This window comes from Sinocyclocheilus rhinocerous, unplaced genomic scaffold, assembly GCF_001515625.1.
Source record: "Sinocyclocheilus rhinocerous isolate Xijiao unplaced genomic scaffold, SAMN03320098_v1.1 scaffold478, whole genome shotgun sequence".
NCBI classification, from domain to species: domain Eukaryota; kingdom Metazoa; phylum Chordata; class Actinopteri; order Cypriniformes; family Cyprinidae; genus Sinocyclocheilus; species Sinocyclocheilus rhinocerous.
Genome location: NW_015651483.1, coordinates 2,049,954 through 2,063,710, shown reverse-complemented (window position 1 = coordinate 2,063,710; position 13,757 = coordinate 2,049,954). Strand labels below are relative to the sequence as shown.

The 13,757-nt window shown below is 36.9% G+C and overlaps 1 protein-coding gene across 1 annotated transcript in view; it reads right to left on the bottom strand.

Moving 5' to 3' along the window:
- Window positions 1–13,757, bottom strand: part of LOC107712833 (adenylate cyclase type 1-like) — a 79,678-nt gene that overhangs the window by 63,200 nt on the left and 2,721 nt on the right. The window contains exon 2 of the mRNA XM_016518197.1: window positions 3,567–3,741. Within this exon, the coding sequence (XP_016373683.1) occupies window positions 3,567–3,741 (175 nt within the window). The remainder of the gene's footprint in view (window positions 1–3,566; window positions 3,742–13,757) is intronic.

Here is a 13,757-nt window from a genome sequence, read left to right as displayed (position 1 = left end):
TCTTGCAATTCTGAGTTTATATCTCACAATTCTGTGTTTATTATACCTCTAAATTCTGAGGTTAGGGCCTATATCCTATAGGACCTATATACAATTCTGTTTTGCAATTCTGAGTTTATATCTGACAATTTTGTTTATATCTTGCAATTCTGAGTTTATATCTCACATTTCTGCATTTATATCTTGCAATTCTCAGTAATTTCTGCATTTATATCTTGCAATTCTCAGTAATTTCTGCATTTATATCTTGCAATTCTCAGTAATTTCTGCATTTATATCTTGCAATTCTGAGTTTATATCTCACAATTCTGTGTTTATTATACCTCTAAATTCTGAGTTTAGGGCCTCACAATTCTGTTTTGCAATTCTGAGTTTATATCTGACAATTTTGTTTATATCTTGCAATTCTGAGTTTATATCTGACAATTTTGTTTATATCTTGCAATTCTGAGTTTATATCTGACAATTTTGTTTATATCTTGCAATTCTGAGTTTATATCTGACAATTTTGTTTATATCTTGCAATTCTGAGTTTATATCTCACAATTCTGCATTTATATCTTGCAATTCTGAGTTTATATCTCACAATTCTGCATTTATATCTTGCAATTCTGAGTTTATATCTCACAATTCTGTGTTTATTATACCTCTAAATTCTGAGTTTAGGGCCTATATCCTATAGGACATACAATTCTGTTTTGCAATTCTGAATTTATATCTGACAATTTTGTTTACATCTTGCAATTCTGAGTTTATATCTCACAGTTTTGTTTATATCTTGCAATTCTGAGTTTATATCTCACATTTCTGCATTTATATCTTGCAATTCTCAGTAATTTCTGCGTTTATATCTTGCAATTCTGAGTTTATATCTGACAATTTTTGTTTATATCTTGCAATTCTGAGTTTATACTGTATATCACATTTCTGCATTCATATCTTGCAATTCTGAGTTTATATCGGACAATTTTGTTTATATCTTGCAATTCTGAGTTTATATCTCACATTTCTGCTTTTATATCTTGCAATTCTGAATTTATATCTCAAAATTCTGTGTTTATACCTCACAATAATGCATTTATATCTCACAATTCTGAGTTTATATCTCACAATTCTCCTCAGTATTGTGCAAAAAAAAAGTCAGAACTGTGAGCTAAAAAGTTACACAATTACCTTTTTTATTTATTTATTTTTTATCCAGTGGTGGAAACAATCTTCCATAGTGGCCAGTTTGATAATTGGTTTTGGCTATTGATTGGTTATCATTTATCAAGGATTTAAAGTCATGTGATTGGCTTATAGACGGCTGACCATCCTGTATATTAATGCATGATATCCATCAAGGTTACGCTGTGACAGTCTGAGTGAGAGGTTGTGAATAAAAACCTCATTAACTCAGCATGTGAACAGTGACACTTGTGTCTAGATGTGAAGTGCTCTTGAAGTTTGGAGAGCAATAATGAAATACTGTATATGCTGTGTGCTGTGCGATGCTGCTGTTTTAATGTGAAGTGGCATGCTGATATTTTTAGATCAGGTGTTTTTAATGAGTTTATGTTGATCCTCTTTGCTTAAGGTCTTTGGAGAGTTTTGATTGGATTTTAGGCACTCTACCGGTCTTTTCGATGAAATCATGGCTTAGTAGGTCACCAAATCTAGTCCCTGTTCTCACAGGTTTGGTTTTTGATGACGGAAGCTGCAATTCCTGTGTGAGCGTTTGTCACAAACATCATTTAGCATCCAGCAAGGATGTAGCGAGACATGTGAAACTGTCACGGCGTTCTGTAAATCAGAGGTGTAGAGGTTACAAGCTGAAGTGAAATGTGTCATTTTGTCAGTCTGCCAGATTAAATGAAAGGTCAGTGCATACAAATACTCTCCATATTAAGATTAATATCTTGCTCTGTTTACAGCCTCACTCCTTTCATTTGATCTTTCTTGTGCTGTTTAGATTTACACTGTTTAATGTTTCAGAGATACCATTGATGTATGTATAACAATAACAGTAGTGATATTGAAATTAGCCTCTTATTTTCATGTCATTCTCTAACCTAATCAAAACGCACTTCTGTTAGTGGAGCCTTATCCCTCTGTGACTGGTATCTATTTCAGTAATGTTGTTTCTGTTTTGAATCAATTTGACCTCAGCAAAAGCACATAGCAAACTTTTTTTTTTCAGAAATTGAGATTCTGTCATTATTTACTCTCTCATGTTATTTTAAACCTGTATCACTTTATTTGTTCTGTGGAACACAAAAGAATATACAATGTTTTGAAGAATGTAGATAATCAAATAGTTTTGTTACCACTGACTTCCATTGTACAGACATTTTCCTAAATTTATTTTATCTTCCATTTTATCTTTTCTTATTTATTTTGTGAAACTTCTCTTTAAGCATCAGCCTGATGCTTAAATGTGGGGTATTTTTTGAGCTATGAAAATGACCTAGATGGAAACTAAAAAGAAGAGTTTTTTCAGATCTGTCTGAAAGGTCTGCATGAAGAAGTTAAACCCCAAACAGTACATTAAATGTTAAATGTAAAACAACATTTAAAATGTTTAGAAGTATTACAATGGATTGTTAACAATTTTGTGGTAAAGGTAAATCTCTGTAGCTACACTCATGCATGCTGTTCCTGACCAATTTGTGTCTGAAACATACTGAACTGTTTAAAACAGTTGTGCTGTAGTACTGAATATCAGACCTGCAGCCTTGTGTTTATGGCCAAAGCTGTGGAAGCTGGCTGGAAGAAAATTAATTTAAGGGGAAAAGGAATATAGTCCCAGTTAGAGGAAAACTTTAAATTAAAACAATTTACAGCTTTATCACTGAAGCTTTATTTATTCTGAATATAATTTTTGGTACACACCTTCATAAATCTCCAACTGGCCAAGCATGTAATTAATAAATAAATAAATAATTCAAAGGTTATTCCACTATTGGGTATTAGTGTCATTTGTTGTGTCAGGACAGAAAATAAAATAGCATGTCATCTCACAGTAAAATTCTGACTGCTAAAGCTGAAGATAAAACACATTTTTAGTTTATAGTATTATTACGCTAACTTTGGCACAGAAGCTGTGCAAGCTATTGAAACATCCAAATAATTTCAGTCTGATATTCTTAATAAAATGAAATAGATTTTTTTTTAAATCAATGTTGGAAGTGATTCAAAATTGGCATTTAAAATGTACACAATTCAGATAATTCTTGAATTTTATGTTGGCTAAACTACAATGATTAAGTTGTAAACGTACACATATTTTTGAATTAACCACTAACTGACTTTCTGTTTTAATTTTGTGGTTTATTTTTCATAAAATAAGTTCTGATGGGTTTCTGACTGACTGCTCTCTCTAGGAGCTGTCCATCCTCAGTGGTGCTGAAGTCAGACTGGCCTTTGCGCGCTTTTCACGGCACCTGTGTGCACGTGCAGTGCGTGAGCCCACAGCCCTCATGCTCCACCGAGCGCGCTAATCGCTAGTGCATCACCCTATATGACACGCCAAAAGCAATAAATGCGATTTTTTTTTTAGGGATGGAACGTGCAATGACACAACTTACCGGTGTCCACACGCGAGGTCTACGCGCCGTTACCGATGTCGCCGTCACGATGAAATGCGACGCAGCTACAAGGATGCCGAACAAAACCACCAAGAGGGTCCTGACCGGTAGCAGAGAGTAGGCAACGAACGTAACGAGCATCAGCTGCCAGACACGGAGTCTCCCCGCCGCGCGCCTATAAATAGCATACTGATCAGTGGCCTTTTAATTAAGCACTTTAATTCCAGCTCGAGCCTTTGTTTGGAGTGCCGTTACCGACCCGGCGGCGGAGCAGGTGTTGCGGATTACAGATCGCATTCATCTCTTATTCTCGTGCATCTGCGGTTAAATTGATTACCCTGGCTGCTCCCCAGATTTATTGTGAAGAAGCTGTTTATGCTCAGTAAATACATTTCAGATAAGCCGAGCTGGCACTCAACAGAACGGTAACTGTCATAACTATCACAATACATAACCGTTAGCACCTCTGAGGGATCCATGAATCTCATAAATGCGATAATTAAAGGCTGACATCAAATCAAGCTTTCGAGAGACTTGCAAGTGAAGTACTCTTACAATTTATGATATGAGGCCTCCTTCATTGGCATTGACTTGCAGACTGACAGGGCGGTTAGAAGTTATTTTAGTCACTTCCTCAAAAACGCTTTCAGTTCTTGTGTATTTTTGGAGCATCTTGCTTGTATGGCCTGCTTTTGATCGCACAGCATGCAGCAGATGCCCTTGATGACTGCTAGAGTTGTCCCAGCGTTTATCCTCATGAAAATTCTGTCAACATTATGAATTAAATCTAAACTCCTACTGTGCCTTTTCAGCTTATCAAGTATCGCTGATTTAATCATCTAATCTATTTTAGACTGCTTTCATTTACTGTTGCAAAAACATATTCACTATCTCTCAGTTTATTTTCACCAGACTACTTTTAAACTTGTTAATTTAATGGAATCTATATATTGATCTGCATTTGTGATTGATTTATTTTGTTCACTATAATGCACCTTTTACGCTTGTGTATATTTTGTTTGCTAGAGGAGTTTGAGTGATTGATTTTTCGAAAGTTTTATTGATCCTCTGTCCATGTCTCACACAGATTCATCTGATGAAAAATATTTCCGACTAAATCTGAATAGTGCAATTAAGGTGAACCAACAGCAGGAACCTGCGTTTTAATTTTCAAAGCACTCTCTAACGTACAATGAAATTAACATAAAACATGCATATGATAAAATAGCTATTAATTGGGGGCAACAGGTCAGGCACATTTGGCTCTTTCAGTTTTTTATCCATTGATTTACTCATCAAGTCCAGGTTTGTTGACATGGGGGGATAATCGGAAACATTGTCTTGAGGGGGGTCCAAAAACATGGTTTTACATAAGGGGTCCTGCCTTACAATTGTAATTATTCTGGGGCCTGTGAATTAAAGCGACTGTGTCAGACACTGTAAAATATTTTGCATGTATCTAAAACAGAACTAGGTTTCACAATGTTGTTGCAAATTATATTTGAAAACATATTAAAATATAAAACATTTTAAATGGTAAGAATATTTCGCAATATTACTGTTTTAACTGTATTTTTAATCAAATGAATGCAGCCTTGGCAAGCATAAAAAAATATATATTTAAAATCTTTCAAAAAAACATAATTAAAACATTAAAATCAACTCCAAGCTTTTGTAATTTTATAGTTGTACTTTAGTAATGTAATGTTATTTCAGGTTATCAGAACAGTAGTTTTTGTTGATACATGTTTAAATTACTGAAATTTTTGAATATTTCAATTAGCATTTTTTATCATGTGACATGCTAATTTTGTAAAATTAGGATGTGCTCGTCAAAAGGCAAAAATTATGATTTGTGAACACTGCTCTCAATGTGGCTTGACTGAATGCAGATTGCATTTGAACAATTAACTAACGAATTACCTCAAAGAGACAGTCCACAAATAGAACATATGATAGATGACATTTTATATCAGACAACAATTACCCGTTTTGCAGAACAGATGTTTCGGGGCCATGGTTTCCATTGCCATATGAAATTTTCTCCATCACATTTGTCATATTTATTGTCCCTGACTAGACAAAAGACACTGCATGTTTGCGAGACCTTTGTCGGCGATGTTACACCACTTCGCCCTCTTGTACGAGAGAGTAAGACTCAGCTAATGCTCGTGTCACCATGCTAGTCTTAGATGCAGCAGGAGCTAAAAATGGACAGATAAGCAAGGGGGTGGGGAAAGACGCAACAAAAAAGAGAAGCGAGAGAGAGAGGTCCCCTGCTTCTACACCATCCTGTTTTCACAGATTAGCTTTTTATTGATCTACCTCTCACCTGCTCCCTCTCTCTATTTCTCCCGTACACGCAGACATGCTCTCTTAGAGCTCAGCTACCTACTGGTGGCAGCGGCCCTGCATTTTTAACATCTACACGCGCTCACACACACATATACTAACACATTTTTCCTTTTCATCTGTGTGTATTCCTCTCTGCCAGGGCCTTTGTGAGTAGAGAGACTCTAAGAATAGCAGTCAGTCAGATGAACACCTCAGAATGTCTGCTTCCAAAGGAGTTCCGCCGCGCGTGTTTGTGTGTACGTGCTTGTCTCTGGAGTAAGAGAGACAGCAGAGAAATGAGAACAGACAGCTTTACACGCACCAGTCTCCTTGTATTATATTTGGATAGTAACAACACACATACATACGCACACGTACGCTCAAACAAAACAGATATGCATACGCAATGACAGCTTGCAGTTTGGAACCTCCGTTCCACCTCCTGGTTGGTGGGCAGGGGTTGCGTTTCCATAGTAACAGAAAAAGGGAGCTCCCCAGGCCCCTCCTATGTGCACAAGTGCTGTAAGTTCACCACGGACGCAAACGTGTAAATATTTTCTCGCACTGGTGAGACGTTTTTTGTTAATAACCCAACAAAGACAAATAATATGCTGTGAATTACAAAACCGCAATTACGATATGACATTTATGTGGGTATTGCGAAGTATACACAAACGCTAAAGCGAACCAGTCGCAATTTTCCAAAATGTCAAAAAGAACTTTTAAAGCACCTTAATAAAAGGGTCAGATGACCCAGAAACGTCCTGCTGGTTCCCTGTGACCAGGCACGGGTCACTTCCTGTTCTGAAGCTGGGTGAAAATGTCTGATTCGGGGATGAGTCACGCAGTGCTTGCCCTTTATAGAACATACGCACAGGGGCGCAACTGCACATTTGCTGAGGGGTATGCAAGATCAGTGTCGGCGCCCCCCCTCTATTCTAGTAGCCTCTAACACTAACTCGCGCAGAAAACTTTCTGCAAGTCAATGATCAAAAGCCCATTACTAGCTTGTGCATGGAAGGATACAAACTCATCAGGAGTGAAAAAAGTGACAACGGTTTGAACCCCCTTCCCTCTTTTTTAATACCATAGGGAAAAAGTGAAAAGTAAAAACAAGAAAAAAAGAAAAGTGTATCACATAACATCCCCTTTAACTCCTGATGGCAGACCCCAGACAGTAGAACACATTTTTTTATTAATTTTTATTTTCAAACACATGTACTATTGCTCACTTTTTAGTTAGGTAATTTGAATATATATATATATATAATTTGCCTCAAAATTATTAATATTTTTGCATATTTTTATATAGCAAAATTTATTTTAAAGAACATCTGCATGTTTTTTGTTTTTGTTTTGTTTTTTACTTAAAGAGATAATTCATGGAAAATGCGCCATGCTAAGTGGACGATTTATGCCAAGATTTCACCTGATAGAAAAACAAATAGGCCTACTATTAAAATGAATGTCATGATTCCCACTATGACCACTAAATGGCAGCAGAGGATCATTTATTGTCTCCTTTACCATTTCCACTCTGTAATATAGTTATTTTCACATGTTTTGCTAATGGATTTATATTTAGACATTGTAAAATCACTATTATAACATTTAAAAATCTATTTTTTTTCAAAGTTCAGCATTGTTTTGTATTGAAGTATGAAGTAGCAAGACTTTTCAACTCATTGAATCTACTTGAATTTCACAGTTGGCCTATTTTGAATTTACAACGTCAATTTACAGTGAAAAGTGGCTAGTTTGTATCCTTGTTTTCAATCTTAGTTTCTCTCGAATGTAAATCAATTGCCCATTCACAAACATGCGTTTCCATGTGCCATGTGCCGTTTAAGGCTACTGTAGAAACATGGTGGCGACTTCCATGTAAGGGGACCCGCGGTGTATGTAGATATAAATTGCTCAATCTAAGGTAATAAAAACATAACGGTTCATTAAGTAAGGTCTTTATACACCTCTGAAAACATAGTTATGTATATTATATTGCATTTCTGTCAATAGATCGATGTAAATATTACACATTGCACCTTTAAGTTCTTAATAAATAAATTTTTTGAACTCATTAAAATGCTAAAAACTGCATTTAAATAAAACGGTTGCATTAATTATTATTTTTTAATAACTAGATATGGCATTTATAGGGTGTTGGTAGTTGTTAGGGCATTGCTAGGGGTTTGGTAGGGTGTTCGGGGTGGTTGCTAGGGGCATTTCTATTGTGTTTGTGGTTATCAGGGCATTGTCACAGGTTTGCTAGTGTGCTCATGTGGTTGCTAGGCCATTGATAGGTGGTTGTTATGCAATTACCAGGGCATTACTAGGATGTTGGTGGCATTAGGGCATGGCATTTGCTAATTTTTTCTAGGGGTGCAAGGCCATTGTTAGCTGATTCCTGTGGTTTCTGAGTGGTTGTTAGGGTATTACTAGGGGGTTGTAGTGGGTTTGGGTGGTTGCTAGGGTGTTTTTAGGGTATTGGTGGCTATTAGGGCATACTAACACAGCCAAGCATGGTAGCTGACCGGTCTCTCAGCCCGGACTTGCCGAAAAGTGCACAAAACTGCTCTCAGACAAACCTGTTTAGGCTGGGAGACCATCAAACCAGCAAACCATCTTAGGCTGATGTTGTTCATTACATAGAGAAAGTAAAATCCGTGGATGAATTAGCTTCCTCAGCTCTTATTTGCATGTGAGCACTTAGGAGCTGGTGGGTTTGTTCTCCAGGGACATATTTCACTGTGAGTGTTGATTTGTGTTATAACGTGTTTGCAGCCCCACAAGAGACATCAGCTAATCCTAGCTGAGAACATCAGAAACATGACCCATAATCTCACACTTTAGCCACCTACAAGCCACGGCTAAGGCAAACACTCCACCCACACACGAAGGACATTTATCACTCCACAACTTTTCCAAAGGGACGATGAATAGATTTATTCTTTGTATATTCACCATTTGCTAATTCCCTGTTCTACACTGTGTCACTGTGCCCTCACTATAATGATTTTTCTTTATTAGCATCCAGCTTGTACGCCACCTCCACTTTAAGTGAATCTCACAAGGGTACTTTGAGACAAATTGCCAGACATCAAACAGCAATTAAAAGTTTATATTGAGTTCATAATTTTATGTTGATGGGAAATGTAGGAAGTTTATTATTGCTGCGTTCCGTTCAGTTCAGATTTGGGATATTTCTACTTGAGATAGCTGACTTACAGGCATATAAAGAAACAAAATGGTTATGCTAGCATTTGTTTTGCAGGTACAGTTATCAGCAGGGAGGCCTCTGTAAACACTGTCTAACAAGGTTTTTATTATCTTGAAATCTAGGAACTTTGACTCATTGATGCATTTTATTTGTTTAAAGGTTAATGATTATCAGTAACTGTGTACATCCTGGATGCCGCTTTCCTTAATGTGACATAATACAGAGAAACTGGATGAGAAACTGGCACAACTTGGACCAAGTTGGAAATGCGACCATCACTATCTATCACACTTTTCCAAGTATTTCAGCTTTATTTTAAGTATCAAAAGAGTCTAAGAGTCTTAGTTTTAGTTAAAAATAACAACATTGAAGATTCCAACTTTGTTAGCTTAGGTTTTTCAGTCAAAAAAAAAAAAAAGGTCAATGTTTACTCAAAAACTGATTTGCATTAGCTCAGATCAATGGGTCCTACAACAATCAATTTAAAATAAAAATACAAAACTTTTGCTAATTGAAAGAAAGCAAGTTAATAAAAAGACTAAATCCAATATAGAGTGGTGCAAATAGGACATAGAACTCGGAAGACTCTTCTAGGTTCTGATATCATACCTGCACCACTCATAATAATAATCAGTGTTGGGAAGGTTACTTTGTAAATGTAATAGGTTACAGATTACAAGTTACCCAATTTAAAATGTAATAAGTAGTGTAAATATTTAAATTACTTTATTAAAGTAATGTAACTGATTGCATTTGATTACTTTTTGATTACTTTTCTAAATTTCTAACTAATGTTTTCAACTGTTAATCATTTTCAAACATTTAAACCAGGCAGGGTCACCCTTACTCAACACTGATTACTGTCAGGCTTTCAGAATCCTTCATCACTTGAATTAAGATTAATTAATAATGAATAATTTCATTTTAAACACATAGCCATCACAAAATCAGACTTGAACACCTCTTTTTACTTTGAGATCATTGTTAGGTTAAATACAGATTTAAAATCATAACAAGAAATAGTACATATTAATACAAGAAAAATTCAGATGTAACCCCCTTTGTAATCGTAGTAAGTAGTAAATAACTAATTTAATTACACATTGTCTTCTCAGTAACTGTAACGGATTACAGTTACATTTATTTTGTAATTAAATTACGTAACGCCCGTTACATGTAACTAGTTATTCCCCAACACTGATAATAAAATAGCATAATGAGAATCCTCTCCGGTTCAAAATGACTGGAACACAACATAAGGGTTAAGAAATGTATAAAAAGACAAAAGTAAAGTTATTACCTGCAGTGTTGCTTGCAATTTCAGAAGCATTTAGTAGAGCTGCTTGTGCTGTTGATTTTGACACATTTATTAGCGTGCAGTGCTAACAGGCCTGGAGCTCTTCACTGACCTGTTCTCAATAACACTCAGCAGTAGCCAGCAGCATTGGCGGCACAGATAAAAAGGCATAGTCTGGATAACCACCTGTACCTTTTAGTCCAGTAACTGAACTATTTATAAACTTTCTACTAGTATCTACTGGCAGCATTTTCTGTACTCCTTTTAACATTCAAAAGGCATCTTGTAATAGTGTTGAGTGTATATCGCTTAAGGAAGACACAGTGAGTATCATTGTTTACTTTTGTATTCACATTCAGCTGCATTCCAGGAAGTAAATTAATTCAGACAGGAGAACAAATGCTGGAAAAGCATTCTTTCGAAAGGCAAAATCACAGAAAGAAAGAACAGAGGTGGATTGAAAATGTAATCCCCAAAGAAATGGAAATTAATTTAATTCTGAGATCCTTTAGGTTTTCAATAAACAGACAAGTGAAAACCTGTCTGCAGTGGGATTTGGGATTAGAGACACCCTAATGGAGTGGTTGCTTCAAGCAGGAAGAAATCGTTGACTCCAGGTTTATCTTCAATAAGAGACCTCAGCCACATATCACTGAGATGATAATGAAAGGAGCAGCTGAGATAAAGATCTGTGAAAGGGCACTTTGTCTAAACAATTTATTTTATGGATTTAACTTCATGAATAGCTTTACTGCACTGATGCTTGAAGACAAAGCAGAAGCTGCTGAAGTTATTCATTGCACTGAGCAAATGTGTTGAAACTAACTAGACTAATTAGATTAATAAACAAAAGCTTGACTCACGTGACCTGCCAGAACTAACGCTAACGCTTAATTGAGCGGTGCTTCCGGTCCAAAAAGTGCTACCACAGTGTTGGAATTTTCCACTGTACGGTGCTGTAAAGAAACATCTCCTGATATTATGGAGACAAGAGCTGGGCCAGTTTGTTATGAGTTTTTTTTAGGTGGTTGCTAGGGTGTTGGTGGGGATTCGTAGGGGTGTGTTCAGGTGGTTGTTAGTCTGTTGATACATGGTTGCTATGGAATTTATGGTTGCTAGGGTGTTTCTAAGGTATTGATAGCTGCTGTAAAGAAATCACATCTCCTGATATTCTGGAGATAAGAGCTGGGCTTGCTAGGGTTGCTAGGACATTTCTAAGGTATTGACTCTTGTTAAGGCATTACTAGGGGTTTGTTAGTGTGTTTTGGGTGGTTGCTATGGTGTTTCTAAGGTATTGACAGGCATTATTAGGGGTTTGTTAGTGTGTTTTGGGTGGTTGCTAAGGCGTTTCTAAGGTACTGATAGTTGTTAAGGCATTACTAGGTGTTTGTTAGTGTGTTTTGGGTGGTTGCTAGTGTGATTCTAAGATTTGGGTAATTGTTAGGGCATTGCTAGGGGTTTTGTAGTGTGTTTGGGATGGTTGAAGATGGTGCTCATAGAACGTGGGAGTTTTGAATGTTGAGCTATTTTTGCTGCTTTATAGGCCTTGAACGGTTAAATACACACACTTGTATGTGTCAAAATGCCCATTTTTGCAAGTATCCTCATAAACACAGTAATTCAGGTCTTAAGTGAAAGCAAACAGCTGAGAAAGAGCTGTACAGTATATTGGATCCGGGCAGCTCTTAAAGTGACAGCAGTCTAATATTCCTGCTGTCTGCCATTCATGTTAATCAAACAACAAAAGAGAGAAATTCTCTCACTGCTCTTGAATAAATCACTTTTGTAACTTTAATAATAAGAAAATTAAATTTACACAATGAAGAATATGCAGTATTTTATATTAATTTTATTAATGTAGCCTATGTAGCATTTCTTATTTATTTGTTCTACTGTAGTTTTTTGTCCTATTGCTTAATTCGTTTCTTATTCTTATTTAATTGCTGATTGTTTAATTGTCTTCAGTGAGTTTGAAGGTTTTTTTTTTTTCTTTTTTTAATTTAGGCTAGTATTAGTTTTTTTGTGATATTGACACTGATGACAAGAATTATGAAATTGCTAAGGTATCAAAAATTGTCATATCATAAAGACCTTATTTAAAGCAAAAAAAACTATTTTGTGATATATATTGAAATAAAATAAATTGTGAAATAAAATTAACCATATCGTGTATATAAGATTTTGGTCATATCGCCCACCCCTAGTTAGGGCTTTGCTAGTGTGTTCAAGTGGTTGCTGTGCCATCAAAAAGCAGTTGCTATGATCTGGGTGGTTGCCAAGCTATAGATAGGTGTTTGTTAGAACATTGCTAGGGCTTTGGTAATGTGTTTTGGCTGGTTGTTAGGGCTTTGATGGTCATTAGGACATCACTAGGGGTTTGCTAATATATCTTGGGTTCTACTCTGCCCGGTCTGAGCGGGATTCAAATCGGCATTTTGGGCATAGGAGGCATATCTAGTGCGCCTCTTGAGATCAGGGGAGTGAAGTTTACCCGCACAGCTATTACAAGCTGGTCTCATTACACTCACCCCCTACTTGCCCCGCTCCGAGCAGGATTTGAACCGGTGTTTCCAGCGTGGGGAGGAGGCCATGCAAACAAGGAAGCCAAAGACTGCTGCCTGCAGCATCAGTCCCTAGTGTACCTTTTGAGATCTGGGAGTGAGGTTTAACTGCACAGCCCTTACTAGCTGGCCTCCATTGCACTAGTGTCACTAGGATGTTGTTAGGCAACGTCCCTAGATATTTGTAGGGAGCGTTTTCAATGGAAGTAGAAACAATGTTATTAGTAGTAAGCACCACTAATAAGTCCTTCTTATATTTTCTTTTCAGTGGCATTCCCTGTGGTGCTATGCTCCCTGCAGGGCTCTCGGAACTGATGAAGGGGTATTTGCATAATTAGCTAAATGTTAGCTGCTAGCCAGAATGATTGTCCCCCAGTTTGGCCGACCAACAGCACCAGTCTCATACAGGCCAAAGGAAGGATGAGACAATAGAGGAGATGTCGGGGGAGGGGAAGAATGGGAAAGGAGGGTTGCATATGGAATAGCTATGAAGGAATTGCTGGAAAGACACTAAAAACAGATAGAAAGCGAGTAAGCAAGGAGGACAGTGGTAAGGAATGAGTGATTAGAGCGATCAGATAAAGAAGTCAGAGATATAGAGAGAGATTAAGACAGTCAACAAGGGAGAGGCCATCTGTACTCCGAATATCTGGAATTGGTTTTGGGTCTGGAATATCAGAATAAAGTGTGGATATGGAATGCCTCTGTTTGTACAGAGCTTGAGGGTTCGTGTAAGTAAGTGTGTGTGTGTGTGTGTGTGTGTGTGTGTGTGTGTGTGTGTG